Source organism: Rhipicephalus sanguineus, chromosome 1 (genome assembly GCF_013339695.2).
Source record: "Rhipicephalus sanguineus isolate Rsan-2018 chromosome 1, BIME_Rsan_1.4, whole genome shotgun sequence".
Lineage (NCBI taxonomy): Eukaryota > Metazoa > Arthropoda > Arachnida > Ixodida > Ixodidae > Rhipicephalus > Rhipicephalus sanguineus.
In genome coordinates this window covers 123,876,329-123,901,230 of record NC_051176.1, presented here as the reverse complement: position 1 = coordinate 123,901,230, position 24,902 = coordinate 123,876,329, and the positions used below count along the sequence as shown (strand labels likewise).

Below are 24,902 nucleotides of genomic sequence, written 5' to 3'. Positions count from 1 at the left end.
TGTACTTGTAAAATATATTGCAAACATCCAAATGAATATTGAAAGAAAGTGGAAAGTATCGTATTGGCTCATCCTCGGTCATTTCTACTACAAACACGGACAAACCGAGCTTATCCATGGCATGGGAGTGGTTAAAGAATCTATTGTACCTGAATCTTGATATTTACCGAATACATACACCTTAATTTATTTCTCATGCTTCAAGCCTTATGTTTTATGTCGGTGAAGAATGTGTTTTTCAGTGTTTGAAATATCAGAGGCACAAAAGATCTTCCGTTCATTTTGCATCATGTTTAGATTAGCAACATTTCTTTTTCTCATTGTCTTTATTTGATTGCTGTATAATTGCAGGCGAATATAAGCAGAAACATTCTTTCGCACTTGAACGGCTTCTACAGGGCCAGAACTCAACACACCACTCTCCCCGCTTGAATAGTTTTGATGCAACCTTCATTATGCACTGCGGTAGCTTAGTGGCTAGGCTATTGCACTGCTACGCTCTAAGATGCAGGTTCTATTCCCTGCCACGGCTACCATTTTACTACGGGGGCCAATTGCAAAAACGCCTGTGTACTTGCATTTTGATGAGCGTTAACGAAATGCAGGTGGTCAAAATTAAACTGGAGCACCCAATTACCACATGTTTCATATTTGTATTGTGGTTTTGGCACATGAAACCCCAAAATTCAATCCATGTTCTTTATTGTGAGCAAGTTAATGCCATTGTGACCATTACACCGCCTCTCACTGCTGCGTGCAAACAGATCCAATGTCCTACTTACCATGAAGAAGCTGTAGCCAGACCAAACGCCATCCCAGCCTTCAGGGCACTCTGGTACCTCCAAAGTCTGGCTGTGTATGGCTATGACCTGCATGTGAGGCAATAGCATAATGCAAATAAATGAATAAGTATTAATTTGGGTATTTTGTTACCGTTTGTCATTGTGCTAGTGGTGCGATCTACAAGTAAATGGGACCAAGCCATAGCAAGCAATTTCCTACTTAATCTTTAATTATTCACATGAGGTGTAACCACATGGGACTAAGCCTTAAAAATCAATTTGCTGCTTACATACTTAATCTTTGATCAATTGTCTTTCTTCATGCAAACGTGATTTTTGTCTGTCTGCTTCCAATATTGCACCAACAGCATAAAGTGTTAAAAAAAACAAATATGTTATGTCTTTCAGAGTACTTTCTTAAGCCTGGTGTATATATTGATGCATATTTCATAGCTTTTCTATTCATTCAGCTGTTTTTGTATCTGCTGCAAAGTACCAAAATGTATATCTGTACCCAGTGCTGTGGTGATTGTGGCCAATTTTGCCAAAAAATGCCTCAGTGCAAGCACCTGCCTAATAGCTGCACCAAGTTACACTTGGCATGATTATGTGCTGAATACTCATTCTGTAAGAAATGTGCACTTGTCTCAGGTAAAACTTTTTTTCTGACTCAATGTTGTTTTGTTACCATGCCTCTGTTGTATCACAAATTTTGCTTAATCGTTGTTGATGCCAGTGTTACGACCACCTGTTTTCAGTGTTATGTTATGTGCAATGCAGATTGAAAAAAAAATTCTGTTTACAGTTTTTTTACTGTAGCATATGCATGTGTACAACCACGACTTTCTTATTACAAATAAACATATTTTATTACATTGTGTATATTGCTGCATTTTCCATATTATGGCTATTTGTGAAACTTGTATCTACATGCATGCATGTGCTTGCCCACACACACACTGCGCACATTCGAGCGGTAGGGAGGGTTGCCAATAAAGTTATAGCATTAAAAGAAAGCTTTAGCTCGGGTGCTCCTATCTAAATCGTTGAAACAGATAAGTAGTTTTTTTAGTAACCGCTGCACCAAGTTAAAAATGAGAATATATTGTCTATAGTAAGCTGATAGTTTATTTAAGCCATCAGTTTTTAAACATAATTGTTGACTGTGAAATTAACAATAAAAAATTGGAACTACCAACTTCTTAACTCTGTGTAACTTAGCAGTTGAAAACTATCAAATTTCAATAAACTTCACCTAGAAATAGATCAAAAGTGGTTAGAATTTACGTATACAGCCTTCTGGAATAAACTACCCCTAATTTTTCGGTGGGACATTTTCAAAACGCTTGTAAACGCAACAATTCACGCAATTTGTAAATTCATTTGTCAAATTTGTCTGCTTTAGATGCTCTAAGACAGTTTACAGAATTGCTTTATCTGTTTCTGGTGCAGTCGTGTATTTGTAAAGTCTGTGGTCATAATTTTTTATCCTACTGATTTTTCCCTGTTTTTGTATATTCCAGGCCCCGAAACAACATTCTGCTTCCTACAATTGCTCGAATTTACCTTCTTTCACAAATGTATCAAATTTCATTCAAATCGGTGCAGGGGCTGGCTAACAAAATTTGGCAGGCAATTTGTTCACTGGGTCGATTCAATAATGAATGATGACAATTCACATTGCATTTTTTTGCGATATGGAAATTCTAGGCGCGTTTTTGCCGTCGCCGTGAGGTTCCGTGTAAGTCCAAATCGATAACATCGCCCCGCACGTTGTATGTCCTATGTGCGAGTGAAAGCGTGCGAGCGCAGCCGACGAACGCTTATCTAGCGGAGAGGAAACATGCCGGCCGTCTTTAGTCGCGCAAAAGGGGCATGAGGGGAGGGAAGGGGCGGCTGCATGGCTCAGCACATTGCTCAGCCGGGCGTGGTGGCGCGCGCATATCTTAAAACATGGATCAGCAGACGGCTTATACCTTTGCAGGTGCTGGTCTAACAGCTCGGTTTACGATGAAGTGATAGGCAGTGCGAAGGTGACTTAGATCACTGCAGCGGCCGTGTTTCCTTACGCCGATTTGGATGCTAAAGGAGTTAGCTGCTAGCCTTCGTATAACATTCGCGCTTGTTTCTATCACATTCATTGCTTCACCCTTGCGGTGAAACTGTGGCTTTATTTTAGCCTGCTTGAAATATTGGTTCTCGTGCTGTACTTTTATAGGTATGTTTTTATTTTTATTGCGATAGCAATTATATGGACAGTCTCGACGGGTTTTTGCCGTCGCTGTCATGTCCCTCCCGTATGAAGTCCAAATTGATAAGATCCCCTCGCGCATCGGATATGTTCCACCGCGGGTAAAAGCGCGCGAGCAGGGGCGACGAACGCGGCCGAAGCAGAGATCAAACGAGCCGGCCCATTTCCATCGCTCGGAGGGTGCATGCGATAACATCACCCCGCTTGGGAGGCCTGCCGTCGAAGCAGACAGGAAACGCCTCGCCCGTCTTAAACGACCATGAAAAATTAGGGGACCCTTAAGCTTCGCCTTTAAGAGTTGAACGCGATAGCGAGATCCGGCCCCTAGTGCGCACTTCAACCACTAAGTGCATACTTATTAATGTGTATTGTTACACACACACACGCACACACGCGCGCGAATTTTACAGGCTTTCGATCTAAAGCAAGAGTCGCATGGCCTCCAAGATATACGCCGCGCGCCGGCCCTCTCGGATGCCATGAAAAGTCGAGACATATTTCTCACAATGCCTCACAGATGGCAGCACATTATCTAGCGTTTGCTGCGTTTGCTTGATATGTTTTCCTCTAGATGGACATAGTTGTCCATTTTTAGCGCTGTTTGAAAGTTCGTGTGTGTATTTAGCGGCGATGGCTGCACTATCCCGGCGTTTTTCGACGTAGTTTGATGGCCTCGCGAATGCGCCTACCGTATGGGCTCGTTTTCGTCGTGACACCTGCCGAACAAAATGCGTCGAGACTCCTTTCACTACATGACATTTATGTAGTGTTTTTGTCCGAAGCAGCTGCAAGCAACATCGTGGCTTTGTGGTAAGACACCTGCTTGCCACGCCGAACGGCCCGGGTTCGATCCTCATTGGAACCGAAGATTTTATCGTTCATTTTATTTCCTACTTTCTCGATTTTTCGCTCACGGATGATTTTTCGCTCACAACCAACGATGCCGACGCCGACAGCGGAATTTCTGGGACACGAGCTCTCTAACGCTACCGCGTTAAAAGACGCAAGGGGGGTGTCGCGCGAGCAGCAATTTTGAATCTAAGGGCGCGTCGCGATCGCTGGCGCGCGCGCTATCTCGACAGCCATCACAGTGGGCGGCTCGTACACCCTTCTACGTGCTGCGCTCTCAACGCGAAGTGACTATGCGGAGAGCATCTCTCCCTGGAGCGGCCGTATTCTCTTACACCAGCGTTTTGTAGTTACGCGAGATCGGATACAAAACAGTTAGCTGCCAGCCTCACTTCGTATAACACTACAATTTGTTGCTATCGCATTCATTGCTTCGCCCTTGCGGTGAAACTGTGACTTCTTTAGCATTTAATTTTAATAATTTAACGTTTTACGTTTTTATTTCATTATGGTTTATTTCTTCATTTTCTGTTTATTTACTTCTTGCTGATTATTTCAGTCAGTGTATATTGCGGTATATCTTGCGCCGGCTTTATGCGAGTGCGCAATTGTGGTAATGAGGACGCATTGTGCGGTAGTGGGAGCGGTGGTAGCTGTCGCGAAGGAGAAGTCCATGGTACGTGCTTTAATCGTATCGTGGTTTTGGGACGTTAAACCCGAGATATTATTATTATTATTATTATTATTATTATTATTATTATTATTATTATTATTATTATTATTATTATTATTATTATGGCACGTGCTTGTGCGTAAAAGGTGGGTGGGTGAGTGTTTCTTGCGTTTCGAAGCTGCTATCAAAGCATGCCCCGGGACATACTTGATATCGTAAAAGAACATTATTGTATTGTGTGTGACGTCAAAACTCGGGGGCGCGTGAAATGCACTCGCACGTACTTGCGTGGAAGACTCGCAGACACTGCATCGGCTGATGTATTTCTGGATGTCTCTTCCCACAATTGGTGTCATTGCCATGGGCATTGGTTCCGGAGTGCTGAGCCAGTAGCTGTAGTCGTTCCTCGATGCGAAGTTGCAAACATTATTCAAGCTGCAGAACAGGAACGGCATCGTGCTGAATCTCCGCAAGCAGCTTCCGGCGCTTCCTGAAAGTTTTAAAAAGAAGGCAATTGGTATGGTCTACGACATGGGTGCATGAGCGTACTGCCGAGTAAATTGAATTTCATAGAACTGAAGTATGTGCGAAGACACTTATTCCTAAGAAGCACTTTCGAGTGACACCTGACGTCGGATGTTCACCTCATTCGACTCCCATGTGCCAACAATGGTAACTTGAAATGAAACTCACCCAAGTCTTGGCCGTGGGCTTTCTCATCCCCGAGAATGTAGAGGAGAGAATAGCCAGACCAGAGCGGATGAGTGCCTCTGGGACATTCCGGAATTCGCGACGTCTGGCTGTGCCTGGTGAAGAAGTAGCCTCGGGACCTGGCGGGACCACCTGGAGGACCACGATTTCCTGGACGTCCCGGAGTGCCTGGCGTACCGGGGAAGCCTGGTAGTCCTGTTGGAAAACGTGCGCGATGTATTTTAGCGTGTAATAGGTAGTCAAGCCGTGCATCGTTGTTGAAAGAGTTACCTTAAATACGATTTGTGCAAGCCTTCGCTCAGAAGGCACACTCTTGGAGAAGCGGAGGTAGTGGGGAAGAGCGAAGCTGATCGCCTCCCGCACCTCCCTCCTCATTGCGCTTCTTTCGGTCGAGGTGCAAGGAGTGCTGATTGTAAAACGCAACTAAGCTTGTAGCTTCATGCAAATATTTCTACCGAGAGTAATGATGTAGTGTCTCCGTGTTACTCCTAGACATCAGTGGTTCTTGCACCTGTTTCTCGAAGCACGAGCATTTATTTATTTATTTATTTATTTATTTATTTATTTATTTATTTATTTATTTATTTATTAACCTCATTCTGTTGTTTTCATACCTAATTTTATAATGCACCATTCCATCCATGCCAAGTGACTTCAGCTTAGAACAATATTTGCAGCCATGGCTTTTCTTCTTACGTGAGCAAACTTCTGTGTGGCAACAATGATTAACTTCCAAATGACGCGTTTACGGCGCTTGCGAATATCCCATCCCATGCGCGGGAACGTATAGGTCTCTAAAAAGCGTTTTTTTTTTTTTCACTCTTAACGCTGGCTTCACCACATCAAGATACCTGTTAAGGAGAAGCCCCTTCGTTTCTTTTTACAGGCGGTGCGATATCCTGCGTACGCGTCAGAAGGTACGTTAAGCGTCTCTAAAAGCAACAGCAACAACAAAAAAGGCGCATTATACGGCATCGATCCTCGGCACTTCGACCTATTATTATTATTATTATTATTATTATTATTATTATTATTATTATTATTATTATTATTATTATTATTATTATTATTATTATAATTAATAAGCGCCTCTGACAGGCCGGCTGAGTTTTGGAAGTATGTACGTAAACGGTCTAGCAAAAGCGGAGAGTCCTTCAGACTACTAGACTCAAATGGGGTAGAAGTGCATGCCGTCGCTGACTGTTTTGCCACACATTTCTCATCCGTTTATAAGGCCTCAGACTCCAGCACTGATATCAGACAACAGCCCAAGGCAGTTAGCTCATCCAGTGCTTTGTCGCTGGATGAAAATCTTATCAGCGAATGCATTAAGAGCTTAAAACCATCCTTATCATGTGGCCCAGATGGCATCCCCTCCGCCATACTAAAAGCATATGGTACTATATTTGTCCCAGTACTGACTACGATATTTAATAACTGCCTGGGCACTTCCACATTTCCTAGCATGTGGAAAACTGCTCGTGTTTTCCCAGTATTTAAGTCGGGCTCTAAGACAGATGTTTCTAATTATCGCCCGATTTCTCTACTATGTGCCACATCAAAGATCTTCGAACTGGCTCTTCACAAAATATTGTCTTTTAGTGTGAAAAACTCATTGATTCCAAATCAACATGGTTTTCTTGCTGGCCGCTCAACTACCACAAATCTTGCTAGTTTCATGACGCAGATCTCCACACCTCTTTCTCAGAGAGGACAGGTTGACGCAATCTACTGTGACCTGAGCAAGGCTTTTGACGTAGTCAGCCACACACTGATTATGGTTAAACTTGCGAACTTTGACGTTGACTTGTCGATTGTGAATCTCTTGCACAGCTATCTGCTCAATAGATCTTGTTATGTTGCCGTGAATGGCCAAACCTCTTCTTTGTATAAAGTGACTAGTGGGGTCCCTCAAGGGTCGGTATTAGGCCCACTCCTATTTTTAATTTACGTTAATGATGTTTCTTTTGCCATCCGTAATTCTTCTTTCCTCTTGTATGCCGATGACATCAAGATATTTAAGGAAATTCATTCAGTTAACGACTGTCGCTTGCTGCAGTCAGATTTGTGTTCTTTTTCCGAATGGTGCAACGGCAATAACCTTTCTCTAAATACCTCAAAGACAAAATTCATGTCTATCACTCGCAAAACATCTAGCGTGTCATTTCAATACTTTGTCAATTCTGTGCCGTTATGCAAGGTTTATGAAATCAGTGATCTTGGTGTTATTGTTGACAGCGCGTTAAACTTTTCTTCTCACGTTAAGCGTGCTGCTATGCGGGGCCTTCGTTCTCTCGGATGTGTTTGTAGAATATCTCGAGAATTCAGGTCTCCCATGGCCCTACACAAATTGTACACGGCAATATGTCTTCCGCAACTTGAGTATGCGTCCGTGATATGGAATGGCATTGCTCAATCCAGCGGTAACACCTTTGAACGAGTCCAGAAAAAATTCCTCAGCATATATAACCATCGCTTTGCTAAAAATGACTCTGGATCTCGTTCAAGTACTGCTGAATCATTATCACTGCCATCACTTCACTGCCGACGAAATCGCTCTGATCTCTTATTTCTCTACAAGCTAGTCCACGGTATCATATCCTGCCCTGTACTTCTCAATTGTGTTAATTTTCGAATTCCGCGTAAGTTAACCAGAGAGAACAGACCGTTTCATGTACCCGCCTGCTTCTTCCAACACTCTACCGTTCACAGAATACAAAGTCTTTATAATAATAATTTTCTTGATCTTGACGTTTTTCATAGTCCACAATCATTGTTTTTATCCGAGCTTTGCACTGTTTTGACATAGTATGGCACAATGTACAAAGTCTTCCCTTCTCCGTCTTTCCGCATAGTTGTATATGTGCAATCTAATTTTTTATTCCCCTTCCATATTTCTCATATTGTCTTATTTTACTCCTCCCCTTTTGTGTTCATTTCTCTTTGTCTACGTGTTTTTGCTCTTTTTATTTCTGAAGACTGTCTGTATTGTATTGCTTATTTTTATTGATTTTTTTTTTGCGTGTGCCTGCACAAAGACCTCACGGTTGTTCCTGGGCACGTTAAATAAATGATTGATTGATTGATTGATTGATTGATTATTATTATTATTATTATTATTATTATTATTATTATTATTATTATTATTATTATTATTATTATTATTATTATTATTTGGCTTGGATACATACAAAACACGAAGACACAGAGGAAATAGGGCGGGAACAGGCTGACAACTGCCACCTAAGGGGCAAAACGCCTGCCTGCTCCTTCGGGAAGGGGGAAACATAGAGGAGAGGAAGATAAGAGGAAAGAAAAGAGAAAAAAAAAATAACACAGACGTAAACACAAATAAGTAGACACATGGAAAAATGTCTATAAACGCGAGGCCAAATTGGTATTCTTTAAGAAAGTTAGTAGGGCTCGATGGGCCTGGTCACGACGAGCAGCACAACCACCTGGGAACGGGCAATCAAGGTTCGTACACTTAAGACCAATAAGTCCATATTCCTTGATGAGCAGTGCTCGCTGCATAAAGAATGCGGGACACTAAAAAATTATGTGTTTAGTGTCTCAAAGGAGCCACACGACGTACATAACGGACTGTCCACACGTCCTTGACGGTATAATCGCTCACGCGCTAATAGAGAGCCAACTCTTAGCTTATATAAGAGCGCTCTGTCATGACGAGGCAGTCCACGACCACGAATACGGGGAGGGAACAATCCGCTTGCGACGCGCTGGTCAGGGTGCTGCTTTAGAAGATATATCGACGGATCAACAGACGAGCGTTGTCAAGCAGGCATGAAATTTCTTGGCAGTCGCACTCGTTGTGGGCACAACTTGAAGCTAGGTGATCGGCCTCTTCATTCCTAGCAATGCCCACATGCCAAGGTATCCACTGGCAAATGAGGGACACCCCACGAGAAATAATGTATGTGGCAAATTTTACAGTACTGCATGTAATTGGACTGCCGCAGTCTTTTCTCAACAATCTGCTAAGGGCAGCACGAGAGTCTGTAAGTATGACAACCTTTGATGCTCCTAAATCTTCTTGAACGCATTTGATAGCAACATCAATAGCTGATAGTTCCGCAGTTGTTGGTGAAGATGAATGCGGTATACGAAACACCCGTCTGATGTTAGTCGAAGGGCAATAGAAAGCTGCAGAGCCACGTTGGCCGTCGCTGCGTACAAATGCGTCTGTAAATACTCGCAGATAATCGTCAAAATTTTCAAATAGGTGCGACTGGGCCAACTGAAATAGAGCCGAAACAGGCTGGTCAGACTTTTTATGTATTCCGGAAATGGAAAGATAAATGGGGAAGGTGCACTGGTTGTGCTCTTTCGGGGTTGTGAAGGAAGTGGAATCTTCTGAACTGCCGGCAGTCGCAGTAAACAATGCCGCCATTTTTCCCATGCGAGAGCCCGGGCGCTGGGTGAGGCGATTAAAAAAATGTCACAGTTTCACCGCAAGGGCGAAGCAATGAATGCGATGGCAACAAATTGTAGTGTTATACGAAGTGAGGCTGGCAGCTAACTGTTTTGTATCCGATCTCGCGTAACTACAAAACGCTGGTGTAAAAGAATACAGCCGCTCCAGGGAGAGATGCTCTCCGCATAGTCACTTCGCGTGAGAGCGCAGCACGTAGAAGGGTATGTGATGGCTGTCGAGATAGCGCGCGCGCCAGCGATCCCGACCGCGCCTTCAGGTTCAATGTTCAAAGTTGCGCTGCTCGTGCGACCCCCCCCCCCTCTGTCTCCGAGCGAATGCACCCTTCGAGCGACGGAGGGTGCATGCGTCTTTTCATGCTCGTTAGAGCAGGGCGTGGCGTTTCCTGTCTGCTTCGACGGCGGGCCTCTCGAGCGGGGTAATGTTATCGCATGCACACTCCGAGCGACGGAAATGGGCCGGCTCGTTTGATCTCTCCTTGGGCCGCGTTCGTCGCCCCCACTCGCGCGCTTTTACCCGCGGTAGAACATATGATGCGCGGGGGGATCTTATCAATTTGGACTTCATACGGGAGGGACATGACGGCGACGGCAAGAACCCGTTGAGACTGTCCATATAATTTCTATCGCAATAATAAGTGCTTTACCGTCTGGTGCTCGGTGCAAACGCTCGATATAGTGCAGCGCTCTCTGGTCTGCCTGCAGCCCTAGGCGCAACTGGTGCGCTTCGGTGTGTAGAGGAACAGATTGCGCCTGAGGTAAACCAAGTATGATTCGGAGGGCAACACGATGATCACGTTCCAGGTGAAATATCAAACTAGGCGGCACGTTCAAGACTAGCAAAGTGTACATCAAACCAGAGAGCATAGCTGACTAATACACATGTGCTGTCGTCTGGTCGCAGCCAGCGCCCCTAGCAGTCAGGGCGGCCACATACTTGAGGAACGACTGTGATTTGCGCCTCGCGGAGGTAACGGCAGGGCGCCAAGACAGGCGACCATCGATAATTACGCCCAGTTAATGATGTATTCGTGCCCACTTTATTGGTGTATCTCCGATGTACAGCCGGCTCAAGCTTCGTCGAGCACGTTGCCTGGGATGGTCAGTATACTGGCGGCTGACTTAGCAGGTGAAATTTGTAAAGTCGTATTCAGCGCTCTCTGCAAAATTCCGCGATTACGCGGACCTTGCTGTGAAGGACCGCTCGTCCACAGTGCAATATCGTCAGCATAGATTGTCATGCCTATTGGGAAGGAACTCGTATTCTTGAGGTAATCGGCTTGGCAGCCCAGCAAGTACGCTGTTATATATTCCTAAACAGAGGTCATCTATGCGATTCTGTTAACACATTTACTGAGGGTATTCGAGAGCAAAAGAGAAGCGACGACAAAACGCTGCCTTGGGGGACACCGCATTTAATAGTGCGCGATTCACTTGTCACTCCTTCGATGAGTACTTTCATTTTGCGTTCATAAAAGTTGATACCACCACCACCACCATTTTGCGTTCCCATAGAAAGCTACGCACAAAATTAAGCAGTCCACCCGAAATTCCCGCAGCCATAAGTGCGAAATCGATCTTCTTATGTGGCACCGAATCAAAAGCTTGTTGCACGTCCAGGAATAGCATATATGCAGAGTGTCTGTTTTCTCGAGCAGATTCAAGTGTTGATGCGAGATCTGCGATGCTATCGGTGGTTGAACGATGTCGACTAAAGCCGCTCATAACATCAGGAAAGAAATTTACCTAGTGTAGTCTGCGGTCTAGACGAGACAGTACCATTCGCTCCATCAGCTTCATAACATTAGAAGTTAGTGATATTGGCCGGTATGACTTGAGGTGTTTTGCAGGGCGCCCGGTTTTTAAAGGTTGGTTTCACGATAAATGATTTCCATTTAACAGGGATCACACATGTTCGCCACACTTTGTTATATTCGTCCAAGATGTACTGATGGAAGGTCTCATCGATGTTTCTTAAGGCTCGATACGTAATATCGTCTTCACCTGGGGCAGTGCAGAGACATGACATGCAGAACGCGTGGCGCAGCTCCTCGAGAGTTAAGTCTGCCTCGTCCATCTGACCGGCAGGACCATAGCAAAACGTTATGGTATCGGGACTAATCAGGGAATCAAGGTCACCGTTTGCGTTGCCTCTTGACATAGGAAAAACAAAAAGGTCGGCAAATTTTTCCGCGAGAATTTTCGGAGGCCTCCGGTCGTTATTCACGAAGCTGCAATTGGATTCCTGCAGACATCAGGTTTACAGGGAGCTTTCAGTATGCGCCATACATTTCCAAAACCATTTGCCGTATGCAGCGAACTACGCAGTGCAGCCCTGCAGCTCTTTCGGCCGAGTTGTTTTGTGTGTCGCACTATGGCTGAATCTCAGCGGTTATACACCGTCCAATCTGATCTAAAGAACGCGCGTATCAGTAGCGTAGCCAGAATATTTTTTCAGGGATGGGGAGGGGTTCAACGATACTTTATGTATGTTCGTGCGTGGGTTGTGTATGCAAAATTGAAAATTTCCGGGAGGGGGGGGGGAGGGTTGAACCTCCCCCCCCCTCCCTCCGAACGAGCCGAACGAGCAATGAAATGAACCGAACAAGCAACGTTGTAAGTCATAACAGTCGAAGCGGTTTTCAACCGCGACTCACGCACAGGAAAACAAAATTTATTGAAAGATAATTCCATTTGGTAATTCATGTTCAGAATGCCTAAGTAACCCTTTCATGACCGCGAAAAAAGAAGAAAAATTGTACCAAATTTACCAATATTTTTTTTTCGCTCAGTTCGTAGAGCTTTTCTTTTGAATAAAACGGCACCAGTATTCAAGGATCCGGCTGTTACAGATGCAATAATAATAATAATAATAATAATAATCAATCAATCAATCAATCAATCAATCAATCAATCAATCAATCAATCAATCAATCAATCATTTATTTAACGTGCCCAGGAACAACCGTGAGGTCTTTGTGCAGGCGCACGCAAAAATAAAATCAATAAAAATAAACAATACAATACAGACAGTCTTCAGAAATAAAAAGAGCAAAAACACGTAGACAAAGAGAAATGAACACTAAAGGGGAGGAGTAAAATAAGACAATATGAGAAATATTGAAGGGGAATAAAAAATTAGATTGCACATATACAACTATGCGGAAAGACGGAGAAGGGAAGACTTTGTACACTGTGCCATACTATGTCAAAACAGTGCAAAGCTCGGATAAAACAGTGATTGTGGACTATGAAAAACGTCAAGATCAAGAAAATTAATATTATAAAGACTTTGTATTCTGTGAACGGTAGAGTGTTGGAAGAAGCAGGCGGGTACATGAAACGGTCTGTTCTCTCTGGTTAACTTACGCGGAATTCGAAAATTAACACAATGGAGAAGTACAGGGCAGGATATGAAACCGTGGACTAGCTTGTAGAGAAATAAGAGATCAGAACGATTTCGTCGGCAGTGAAGTGATGGCAGTGATAATGACTCAGCAGTATTTGAACGAGATCCAGAGTCATTTTTAGCAAAACGATGGTTATATATGCTGAGGAATTTTTTCTGGACTCGTTCAATGGTGTTACCGCTGGATTGAGCAATGCCATTCCATATCACGGACGCATACTCAAGTTGCGGAAGACATATTGCCGTGTACAATTTGTGTAGGGCCATGGGAGACCTGAATTCTCGAGATATTCTACAAACACATCCGAGAGAACGAAGGCCCCGCATAGCAGCACGCTTAACGTGAGAAGAAAAGTTTAACGCGCTGTCAACAACAACACCAAGATCACTGATTTCATAAACCTTGCATAACGGCACAGAATTGACAAAGTATTGAAATGACACGCTAGATGTTTTGCGAGTGATAGACATGAATTTTGTCTTTGAGGTATTTAGAGAAAGGTTATTGCCGTTGCACCATTCGGAATAATAATAATAATAATAATAATAATAATAATAATAATAATAATAATAATAATAATAATAATAATAATAATAATAATAATAATAATAATTGTCGCGGTGTTACAAACGCAGCAAACTCCTTAAAATGCGACAACGCATTCTGGTCGTTCTCCACTTCGCATTTGAATTTATGCCAATGGTATAGGCAAACGCGACTAGCTTGAAATTACTGTAGGCACGCAACGCGAGGAAGAGTCACGAGGCTTGAAAGGTAACCGTTATTGATCTTGGTTCAAATGCGTCATTAGACGTTGTAGGCTTTAAAACAGCGTACATATTATAAACTCGAAACGAGTATGCGCGCCATTTACACTCGCTGAGTACATTTCGGATAGTTGACTTCGTACGAGCGTGGGACCGTGGGTGGTTATGATTATGATTATTACGGTCATGATTCGCGTGCCCGGGGTATCGCTTCCGTTGAAAGTTCAACTCAGCTCATCATCGAGTCTATAGTTCCACAGGCATAGCAATGACATTGCGAGCATGCGTGCGCAGCTATCTCGTGTCCGAAATACGTGCCTTGGAATCCTTCGTCGCCCGGAAGACCTCGGGGGCCAGAGTAGCCCGGAAGTCCCGGGAATCCCGGAAGCCCGTTGTCTCCTGGTTCGCCGTTGACTCCCGGGAAACCTTGGTCGCCGGGCAGACCTGGTAATCCGTTGGCTCCTGGGTAGCCTGGTTCTCCTGGGAAACCTTGAGGCCTATAATCGACTGGACCATCGCTACTGCCACGTTGTCCTTTAGCACCTGCATGTTTCGCAACGGCCAAGCATGCGTGATTAAGGGGGACGTTACCACGTCATGGGCGTTTCCTTTTATTGAATAGCCGTTGCCTACATACGGCGCAAATACCCTTCTATATATTCGAAACAAAAATAATCGGAACACAACTACATTTAGACAAAGGCATTCTTTTCCTTGATGCTGGGAGAGATAATCATGAGCAAGTAACGAAGCGAAACCATTAAAGAACCATAAAAAGAATATATATATATATATATATATATATATATATATATATAAACGTATAAACGTGAAACTGAAAACTGTATTGTGTATCCAAGAACTGATGCCCTTCTGCTTTGGTCTCGTATGAGACTGGCAGTATCGAAAATAAATAAATAAATATATATCCACTCCAGCTTTCTCTTGGCCGCACTTTATTATAAAACAAAAATTTGTGTTTCTAGGTATTCTTGAAGTCTGGACGGCTCGGTATCCTACAATTCAATGTACTACATTCATACATAATGAAGACTTGCGTTGAATACGCAAAAACGCGAGACTAGAGCTTAAGTTCTCCAGCTAGTTAACTTTCATACTTTATTGCATATGAGAGCGTGAAGTTGGCGATGAGACATCCTGTGGTCTAAGTTTAACGTTTTCCATAAGTGAATGCTTGGGCGAGTTGGTACGACACACAGCGCTGTTGTCTGTGCCCTTCTTTTGCTGGTTTTATGTCTTTTGCGCTGTTTTAACTTCTAGCATATCTGAAAGTCTTACAGCTCCGACGGCATCACAAATGAACCAGAACGCTGTATTGTACGCCTACGTATGTCAGCGAAATCATGAAACACACGAACCGAACATAGACAAATTTCACATAATATGCACGAATAATATGCTGCTTTCTGTCCTCTATATATTTCGTATTTTAGTAGGATCCTTCATAGCGGAAATGTATACAGACACGCAATAATGGACACAGGGTCACGACATATAATATCAAAACAATAAATCAAATGAAGTAAGGGACGAATTAAAGTGAACAGTAATGTTTGAAACGAATCCTATAATAATTGAAGTGAATATAATACCAACTGAAGAATGGTGACGCCAAATAGATACGATCGAATTTAGCAACGTTTGATGAATCTTAGCCTACTGAAACACGACAGCGACTCTAATGGCAGCGCATTCAATATGTCAAGCGAAACTGTCAAATCTGTTCGGATATTCGGACCTTAACAAAAATCTATAATTCTTGCACAATCATATGGTAATAAATCTTAAGCAACTGTAATAACTTTCTTAGTGTTTTTTTTTTCTTCTAGGCAAAGAGTCGCACTAAATTTAGTGAACGAAACCGTGCAGCCATTGGATGCTGGAGCGGCCGAAGTTGAGCACGCGGTAACTGCCTCAAGAACACGTTTGCACGGTGTACTTTTACCATTCATACGCAACCAAAAAATCACTTGCCCTTTGTGCCGTTTACACCGGGCCTTCCTGGAGGTCCGGGCAATCCGTCGTCACCTCTCTCGCCTTTGAGTCCAGGGAAACCAGAGAATCCGGATTCTCCAGGCGCCCCCTTTTCGCCTTTGTAGCCTCGCTGGCCGTCTTGTCCCTGAGCGGGGAGGGGCACCCATGAGTGTGCAGAGCGGTGCGCTGGTTTTGTTCTGCCTCGATTTTCAGCATACGTTTTATTCTTTAGAGGGATAGCTCTAATCCTCCCGGCAGTGCCGTAACTAAGAGGGGGTTGAGGGGGTTCTGACACCCCCCTAAATTTTTTCATGCTTTAACTTTTCGGGTGGCTCTATACAACTTTCATGCCTTCACAGCGACCACTATAGTTGCCGAAGATAGCCGTTATACACACAAACACCCCCCGAAAAAAATTCCTGGGTACGGCCCTGCCTCCCGGCACAAACTCAGAAAACATCTTGGTGCATGCGTTTGACCTTGAAGCCCAGCCAACGTTAATTTCCCCCTCCTCCTCCTCGCGCGTACGTCGTCACAGTAACGGACATGCGCAGTGGCGCTTTGTTCTTCTTTCCCGCGCATCCCTCTCCCTTGGTCGGCGAGAGCCTCGAGATCTCAACTCCTGTCACGTGACTTCCACACCGGAAGTACGACGGGAAATGTGGACAGCGTGGATCTGGTTGCCGCGCGGGGACGCCGACGCGCGGGGCACCGCCGCAGCATGCTTTCCGTGGCAGTTGCTGCTATCGCTCGACAAGCTTGGTTTAAGCGCTTTCAACCACGGCATTTTTCTTTCCCTAGAGGTAAGTACAGTGCTCGTCAAATGAAACCAAACACCGGCAAGCCTTCGCAGTGGTATAGTGCGCGCCGTCCAGTTATCACCATGGACAGGCGCGCATATGCGCAGTGCGGTCAAACCGGATGTGCGCGCCTGTCAATGGTGATAACTGGACGGCGCGCACTACAGGCCTAGTGCGCTGCAGCTTTGAACCGAACAGGTAGCGCCACCGGACGGCCGCGGCGGAAAACTTGGGATTGTCGTTTGTTGCTCCCGTGCCCGCAGTCACGGTAGAAACGCATGGCTCCTCACCGAAAGGACATAAAAACGTCGCAGAATTCCGGTAATTTTCCGTACTTCTGCGTGAATGGCTGGCACAACAGCTGTAGGAACACCGTTCGGAAGCAACTAGCTTTAAAATTCTGCGGGTTACCTCAGAAGTCGGACGAAAATGAAAGACAACTCTAGCGCAGCTGTGCGGGGCTGCGTAAGCAACGCCTCGAATTCCGTCCATAAGTGTCCCCACTCTCGTGCGTTTTTTTTTTTCGCCTTTTATTATTTATTTTAAATGTATACACAAGCTTACAAGGTCACAAAGAAATAGGAAAATGGCAGGCTGACAACGGCCACCTAGAGGGGCAATGTGCCTGTCTGCGTCTTCTGCTCTCACGCGTGATTTCTTGCCAGCCAGAGCGGCGAACAGGGGTAGCCGGTGCGGAATCAGACACAAATTTGCCGCGTCCTCTTCATTAGGAACGAAAACAGTTCGGTATGGCTCAGCACACGTAGAGCACTGAAAAATCAAAAGCTCACCTCCACTCGTACGTCGTAGTCCACGGTTTTTGACTGCACTTTTGACGGGGGGAAGGGGGGACAGCGAAAAAATAAGGGGGGCTGGCAAATAGCTCACCCTCGGCCCTGGTAATCCCGGTGGTCCGGGAACAACAGGCCCCGGAAAACCGTCATCGCCTCGGATACCCTTCGATCCTGGGATGCCGGGGTAACCAGGCTGTCCCGGAGAACCTATTTGGCCGGGGGTGCCTGTCGTCGGATAACAAGCAACAAGTTTCAGTTTACCGCGGCAATACATCGTGCAAGTCTCTCATTTCTGTTCTTCTCAATCCTGGAGCATTTCACCAAGGTCCCTCACAACATCTATTCTTACTTTTACACAGCCAAACGCATGACTGTTGTATCTCGGATTGTTCGACGTTTAAGTAGCTCAAGAGTGTCCACCAGACAGTCTTCTGCTCCTAATTACAGCCATCCTCCACGTAGAGCACAGCTAGCTGCGACCGTGATACGAAGTTTAGACCCATCTGGTTGCTAATCACGAAACGTATAAATAAGTTATTCTTTATCAGAGGCATAAGTTTAGCGGGGTTAGATGACTAGATGCCACAAGCAGCAGTAACGGAGTGTATGGTCTACGTCATTTGCTTGTACAAAATTGCGAAAATAATGCATTTCAAGACGCTGAATTCGATGTTCATCGGAGCGCCCTCACTTTATTGGTAGGCTGACTAAGGACGCCAGTCCATGAACATCGTGTAGCAAGAAGCAACAACATCGCACCGTAAGGTCAATCGTACATTGTCGGCAATGGCCGACTGGCCTTTTCTCTTTGCGAAGGGGCACGTGCCCCTTGCGATTGATTTGGATTATTCGTTGACTACCAATTATTTACTGAACGCCGCTGGCTAACTGCGCGTGAAGTGCTCGTGTTTACGGGTAAGGAGGAGTAGAATGTTAATTAGAACGTCACCTGGAAGGCCGCTCACTCCTGCGTCTCCTTGTTCACCCTTGAAGCCGATCGGGGCGACACCTGGATAGCCGGGCGGTCCATCTGGTCCATCTGGTCCTGGTTCTCCTGCTTCACCTTTGAGTCCCGGGATACCGGGGAAACCAGGCGGTCCGGGAATTCCTTCGTCTCCTTTTGGTCCTGGGTAGACGTCTGCGAGCGCAAGTGCGACGCGTGAATCAATGTCACACAGCGTAGGCTCTTCCTCTGCCACCAATTGCGCTTCTATATAGTGACGCCTTTTCTGAGAGGCAGCATGGCGCCCCACGAACCTTTCCCTTTTAGCGAAAGTTATTTTTTATTTTATATAAAACCAAAGAATGAAACTTAAGCTGATTAATTCATCACAATATAACGGTGCAGCGAGCGTGCGAGTTGCCTCGAAATAATTACGGTGAAGACTGTGGCCGCTCGTGTTCAGCTGCCTCCATTCATATACCTTATGTGCATACAGACACCTGTTTACACCTTGGTGGCTGTCTCTTTCCCGCTTCATTATGGTGGAGGCGCTGTTACATTTAAATGCAATTTTGAACAGAAGATGTACCTCTGGCTAATCAACTGCCACACAAGGCATAAATGGAGAGCAAGAAAAACAACTCAACAGTCGCTCGTCACGTTATATCCACTCATTCGCAAACAATAAGCTAATGTAGTTAATGTAGCTCTGATCTGCCTTGCTATTCTGCAAAATAAAGAAAAAAAAAAGAGCCAGAGTTCGCATGTCACAAAGTAGCAGGTACTATACTTACTTCATTTCGTTGTTTAGAGCTCATTAATTTATTACTTGCGTAGCTTAAAGGCCCGAACGGCTATTAGTCAAGTTTTCAGGTGCAGTAATTACGAGCTGCTTATTTTATTTTTTCTAGCAGGCGAATTGCTTTATTTACGCGTGCTGCAGCAATAAAACTAGTACAGTACCGGTAGCGGGTGCTCCATCCATTCCAGGGGGCCCAGGGTCGCCTGGGTATCCTAAATACGGTGCACAAGAAAAAAAAAAAAAAAAAGAAGAAAGGAGTCAAGACCCTCGGTTGCCTCAGTCGTCACGCGCATGAAGCAACATAAAGAAGGAAAGAAAGGAAAAAAAGGAAAATAGGGAACTTGCGTTCGTTTTCATGTTTTTTAAAATTAGTTTTTGTTAGCCATTCAAGTATATTGATATGCTACAGAAACGCATAAAAATGCACTGCCCGTGTTAATGATACACAAGCGCTGGTGCTTCTGCTAAAAACACGGAGCCACTTACTCTTAGTTGCCACTATAGTTTCACAAAACGATGGCTTGTGTACTTACCCGCGTGTCTCAATTTTCCAGTCATCGTCTAATGCCGGCGTGCGAGCCCTGAGTGCCCACTTCACTCCACATAGCGCGCTGCCGTAATATAAATGCAGCACCAAGCGTACATGAAGGGACAATATGTCCCAGTTACGTTTCGAAGCTTCATACTTTTGCGAGTGCGTTGTTCTGCGTTTTGTCCCTCTTACGGGAGTGCTGCTGACGGGAACGTGACATTGTGTCGCAAAAGCGCAAACGAGATGTATTTGCGAGCGCAAGAGTTTACCATATATAGTCATGTTACTTATGTCGAGGAAGTATATATCGGCATCGGGCTCTCTACAGCCTAGCAAAGAGCACCCTTTTGAACCGTCTTTAATTTGTGGTGTGCTTCTCTGCAGCTGCTGTTAGATCTACTGAATGTATATTGTAGGTCGGGCCCGAGCGAAGACCGACTTGGGGGTTTTCAAGTCCGCTGCTTGCTTCGGGCCGACTTGCTCAAGTCAAGTTGAAGGCACGAGCCAAGTAACATCTCTGCATTCGGGGGTTATTATGTTCATGCGCATAAGCGGAAAAGAGGAAGTGAGAAAATTCATGCTGCCCGCGCTTTATCTGTCTATCATTGCGGCGAACGCCTATAGGATGGCGAAAAAGAAAAGGTTCCACCTTGTATGACACACACAGTGTTTTTAAAAGCTATACAGCTAGTCACCACAAGTAAAAGCGTGCACGTATGAATTAGCCTAAACACTAATAGACACAATTGTTGACTATAACATGCCCTTCTCACACAAACACACACATTTCCCCCCTTTTTTTTTCTCGTATAGCAACATTGTTTAATATGAGAAGCCAGACATGCGCGTGGACGTACCTTTGGGGCCGGGTCTTCCCGCAATGCCCGGCGCGCCGTCGAAACCGGGCTCACCGACCTGGCCCTTCGCGCCTTTAAGGCCTGGGTAGCCGTCGTCACCGGGAGCGCCTCGTGACCCGGGCAGTCCCGGTCGGCCCGGCTCTCCTTTGTCTCCCTTACTGATCTCGAACGTCGAAAGACCTGTGGGACAAGTTCTTGTCAGAAGTACGCGATTGAAGGCGCAAATTTCACGTGTAAGCGCACGTTCGTCATTCGTTGCAATAGAGAGAGAGAGGGGGGGGGGGAGGAAACGTTGTAGCATTATATGATAGAGGAGGGTAATTCCTACGCGTAAGTGCATTTGGTTTGTGGGTGTGCATGTGCGCTTGAATGTAAGTACGCTACATCGGCGCACTAGTTTGACCGTTGCTCCCCGATCCAGCGCGCAATGTTCCATGCACCGCATCGCCCCTCCATGGCAACCTCGATTCAAGTATAGTATTCCTCCACTGGCTATATAACGCTGTTCCTCTCGGACATTGATTTGGCCGTGTATGTTTCATATTCCCAACCGCCCCGCCTTAGGGCGGCCTGGCTTTCTCTCAGGACTCTTGTCAATAAAGGCCACCGTATCCGTACTTCCTAACGCTTCCGTCACAGTTCCTTTCACTGGCATACCTGCCTCGCACGAAACGACTGCACTTGGTTTCTTATAAGATAAAGCTCAAGCGGCCGCTCTTGCTTATTTTTCTTTTCCTTAAACCGTCAAATTAGGGCCGAACAGAAATTAAAGAAGAAAAATGACGCTCCTTTTAAGAGTACTTATCAACGCAACAATCAGCGCATTACACGCTAAATAGTTAAGAAAAACTCGGTTGCTTTAGTCGGAACACCTATGTGTGGTAAACCCGTTGCTTGGCGGTTTTCGCTGTGCTTTCAGCGCCCAACAGGGAAGTGTTCCTGAAGACGCTGCTGTGCTGCGTACCGGGATATCCGGGCTCTCCTGTTTCTCCCTTGATTCCTGGTTTGCCGTCAAAACCCGGAGGTCCAGGAAGACCTGGTGGACCCGGCGGACCAGCGGCGCCTGGGCGTCCATCAAAGCCGGGGTCGCCCTGAATTGCAGAGAGCATCCCGGTTTGAGCACTAGAAAATGATTGTTATAAGGTACAAAAGAAGAGCTTAATATACAGTGTGTCCCAGCCAACTCAGCCAAGCTAACTTAAAAAAGACGGGGAGGGGGGGGGGGGGGTTCGAAGATGGGACCAGCGGTGTTTTGTTAGTAACTATTTTCGGCCAGCAAACTGGTAAATTTTCCTGTTAGCATCGACTACATCGACAGTGAAAATTGTTTATCTAAATTACTAATGACTTGCATCATTGCCAAATTTTGCTAGGAACATTGTTAATTACATCAAGAAGCATCATGTCCAATCGTTTTTAGCTCCCTACGTCTTTCCTACTTGTTTTTTCCACGTTTCAAAGTTGCGGCGCTATAAGCGGAACTGAGTTGTACCACGAGAGATTAAGACGGGCCCAAAATTTGATATTTTAGATTTCGTATAAAGTATTTTACATTTTACGCACATATCCCCCGGTAGCCCGAAAGTGGACTCTGTTTGTTTATCAAATGCATAATTTAGGAGGGAAAAAATGTCGACCTTTTTCAATGCGGAGGCACCATTTTTGTCACCCGTCATTCTCACAAATTCGCGACAATATGAAGTGTCAAATATTACGGCTACAAAAAAAAATGTGTAAAATGTATGCGTAATGAAGTGTAACGTAGCATTGTTTGAAGCTTGTGGACAGAAGAAAACTATTTCATCTTCGATTTTTTTTCCTCCTAAGCGGAGGCACCTATGTTTTTATACCTTGGTGACCTGTGAGGACATTATGCCTTCAGCAGTTCCCATAAATATGCTTGCTGTAGAGCAAATGTTTACATTCATAAACTGTCTCAAAATTCCGATCGGTTGGCAATCGCCCAGCTGATCGTACACACCCCACCTCTCGCGCGCTCGACAGCAGCGCTTTCAAAAGACGTCTCGAAATACTTGTCGCTGAGTCGGTGGACGCGGTTCTGACACAAGGGTCACGCGGCTGCTTTCTTGTAGCAGCAACCAACAACTAAACCAACGGCCGCCTCGTCACGTTTTGGCAGTCCTCAAGTATGGCACTGACTAGAGCGAATATTAAATTTTTTTTTTTTTTAGAGCAATATACTGCCGCGCGCCGTTATTCGCGTTTTGGGCCCCAACCTTGAAGAGCGTAAAATCTAAGAAAGCCGTAGCGAGCTGGAAAAAATTGGAAATTATGTTTTTGAACGTGATGCACAATCTGGCATGCGAATTTGGGCAATTACGAAAATAGTTAGCAATTTCGGTAATAAATTTTTACTGGTGAAGTAATGTATGCTAGCAGCACAATTCCGCAGTGTTGCGCAATGCGGCGCAAAACAAAACATTGTTGGTTCAATCGTCGTACCTCTTCGACCCCATTTTTAAACAACTTGGTCCGAATTAGCTGGTATACACACTATATCGCTAACACGGCTTTATTTAACTGCCTTGGTAATCGCAATAACGTCGGCAGCAGCGGCGTATACGATTGCGGAGAGGGTTGCACCTCGATGGCTATGACAATGACTGAGGTATAAGCCAGGTATATCCCGTGCCGATTCTGAGCAGAATCCAACAGTACGCGCGTATTAGCAAGTTTTATTGGCGCCCGAGTATTGCCACGCGTATCGCGACGGTACGTAAATGACGGCAGTATGTATTCGAGCATCCTTCGAAGTAAGTTTTATGATAGGGCTAGCTCCTGCCCGCTGAAGAAAATGGGTGTGGCTTTAATTGTTGCGGGCCACCACCGTCGATGACGCTTGCGGCCTGAATGTCCAACGAGACGGAATGTACAACGAGACTGAATGTCCAATAGTGGACATTCAGTCCTCGTTGGACATTTCGTCTCGTTGACAATTCCGTCTCGGTTGGACATTCAGTCTCGTTGGGACATACAGTCTCGTTGGACATTCCGTCTCGGTTGGACATTCCGTCTCGTTGGACATTCCGTCCCGGTCACAAATTTCACTTTTCCGTTTTCGTTCCACACATCCCAATATTTGCTGTGAAAATTTTCCGAATGTGCCCTAATATTTTGCGACGTGCGTGAAAATTCGTTTCGTCGTGATAGGACGTGCGCTGAGACTGCGTATTACGCACGGCAAGGATATTATATATATATATATATATATATATATATATATATATATATATATATATATATATATATATATATATATTATATATATATATATATTATATATATATATATATATATATTAATATATATATATATATATATTTGAATAAGCTTTTCCAATGGGCCAAACGTACTTGGGAAGAGAAGAGACACAACTAAGCGGTTGTCTTAATTTTATTTGCCAACGGTTTTCGACCGGAGGGACCGGTCTATATATATTTATATATATATATATATATATATATATATATATATAGACGAGAGAGAGAGAGCGAGAGAGAGAGAGAGAGAGAGAAAGCGCAAAGACACGAGGGAATAAATAGGAAACAAGACGCAAAAAAAAAAATTCGGCAGATCCCACGTACCGTGGGAGTCGTTGTTATGCGAAGCATGCGGCGGGTAGGTGAATGTGGCGTAACTTTTTTTACTTAGCGACACGTACAAAATGACGCTAAAGATTTGTATAAATTGTGTGCGCGCACACACACACATATATATATATATATATATATATATATATATATATATATATATATATATATATATATATATATATGTATATATATATATATATATATATATATATATATATGGCAACATGGGTATTACCAACACCAGAAGCGGTAAGCTGATATGTAGTGCTTATACGTGTCCCGAGAACGCACGAGCGTTTCACGAACCCGTGTGCGTGTGTGCAAGAAGTTCTTGACAGTTCTTGAACAAGGGCATCATCACCGTGATCAGCGAGCACCAGCAGCTGGTCATGACCTATTACAGGATCCGGTCGTGATCGTGGTGACGAATGGTCCATGTGTAGTGAAGTATGTGGTATAGTAGAGCTGTTGGAATTCGTGGATGCCTCGGTCATTTCGTCGACAAATTGTCTGTCGACAGAGCCGGCGTCATGTCGGAACCTGAAGCCACCCTTCGTGTTGGTGAGGGAGGCTGGTAGGCCTGGATAGTGCTACGTAGACCAACATCAGTGGATGATGTTTGTCGTATTCGTAGACTACCTGGGCCTACGTAGCCTATTCTACAAGGCGG

General features: G+C 44.7%; 1 protein-coding gene across 1 annotated transcript in view; it reads right to left on the bottom strand.

Moving 5' to 3' along the window:
- Window positions 1-24,902, bottom strand: part of LOC119397272 (collagen alpha-2(IV) chain-like) — a 98,160-nt gene that overhangs the window by 3,198 nt on the left and 70,060 nt on the right. The window contains 10 exon segments of the mRNA XM_037664705.2: window positions 783-869; window positions 4,840-5,045; window positions 5,249-5,461; window positions 14,214-14,438; window positions 15,891-16,035; window positions 17,579-17,709; window positions 18,434-18,622; window positions 19,391-19,441; window positions 20,619-20,798; window positions 21,583-21,709. Of these exon segments, the coding sequence (XP_037520633.1) occupies window positions 783-869; window positions 4,840-5,045; window positions 5,249-5,461; window positions 14,214-14,438; window positions 15,891-16,035; window positions 17,579-17,709; window positions 18,434-18,622; window positions 19,391-19,441; window positions 20,619-20,798; window positions 21,583-21,709 (1,554 nt within the window).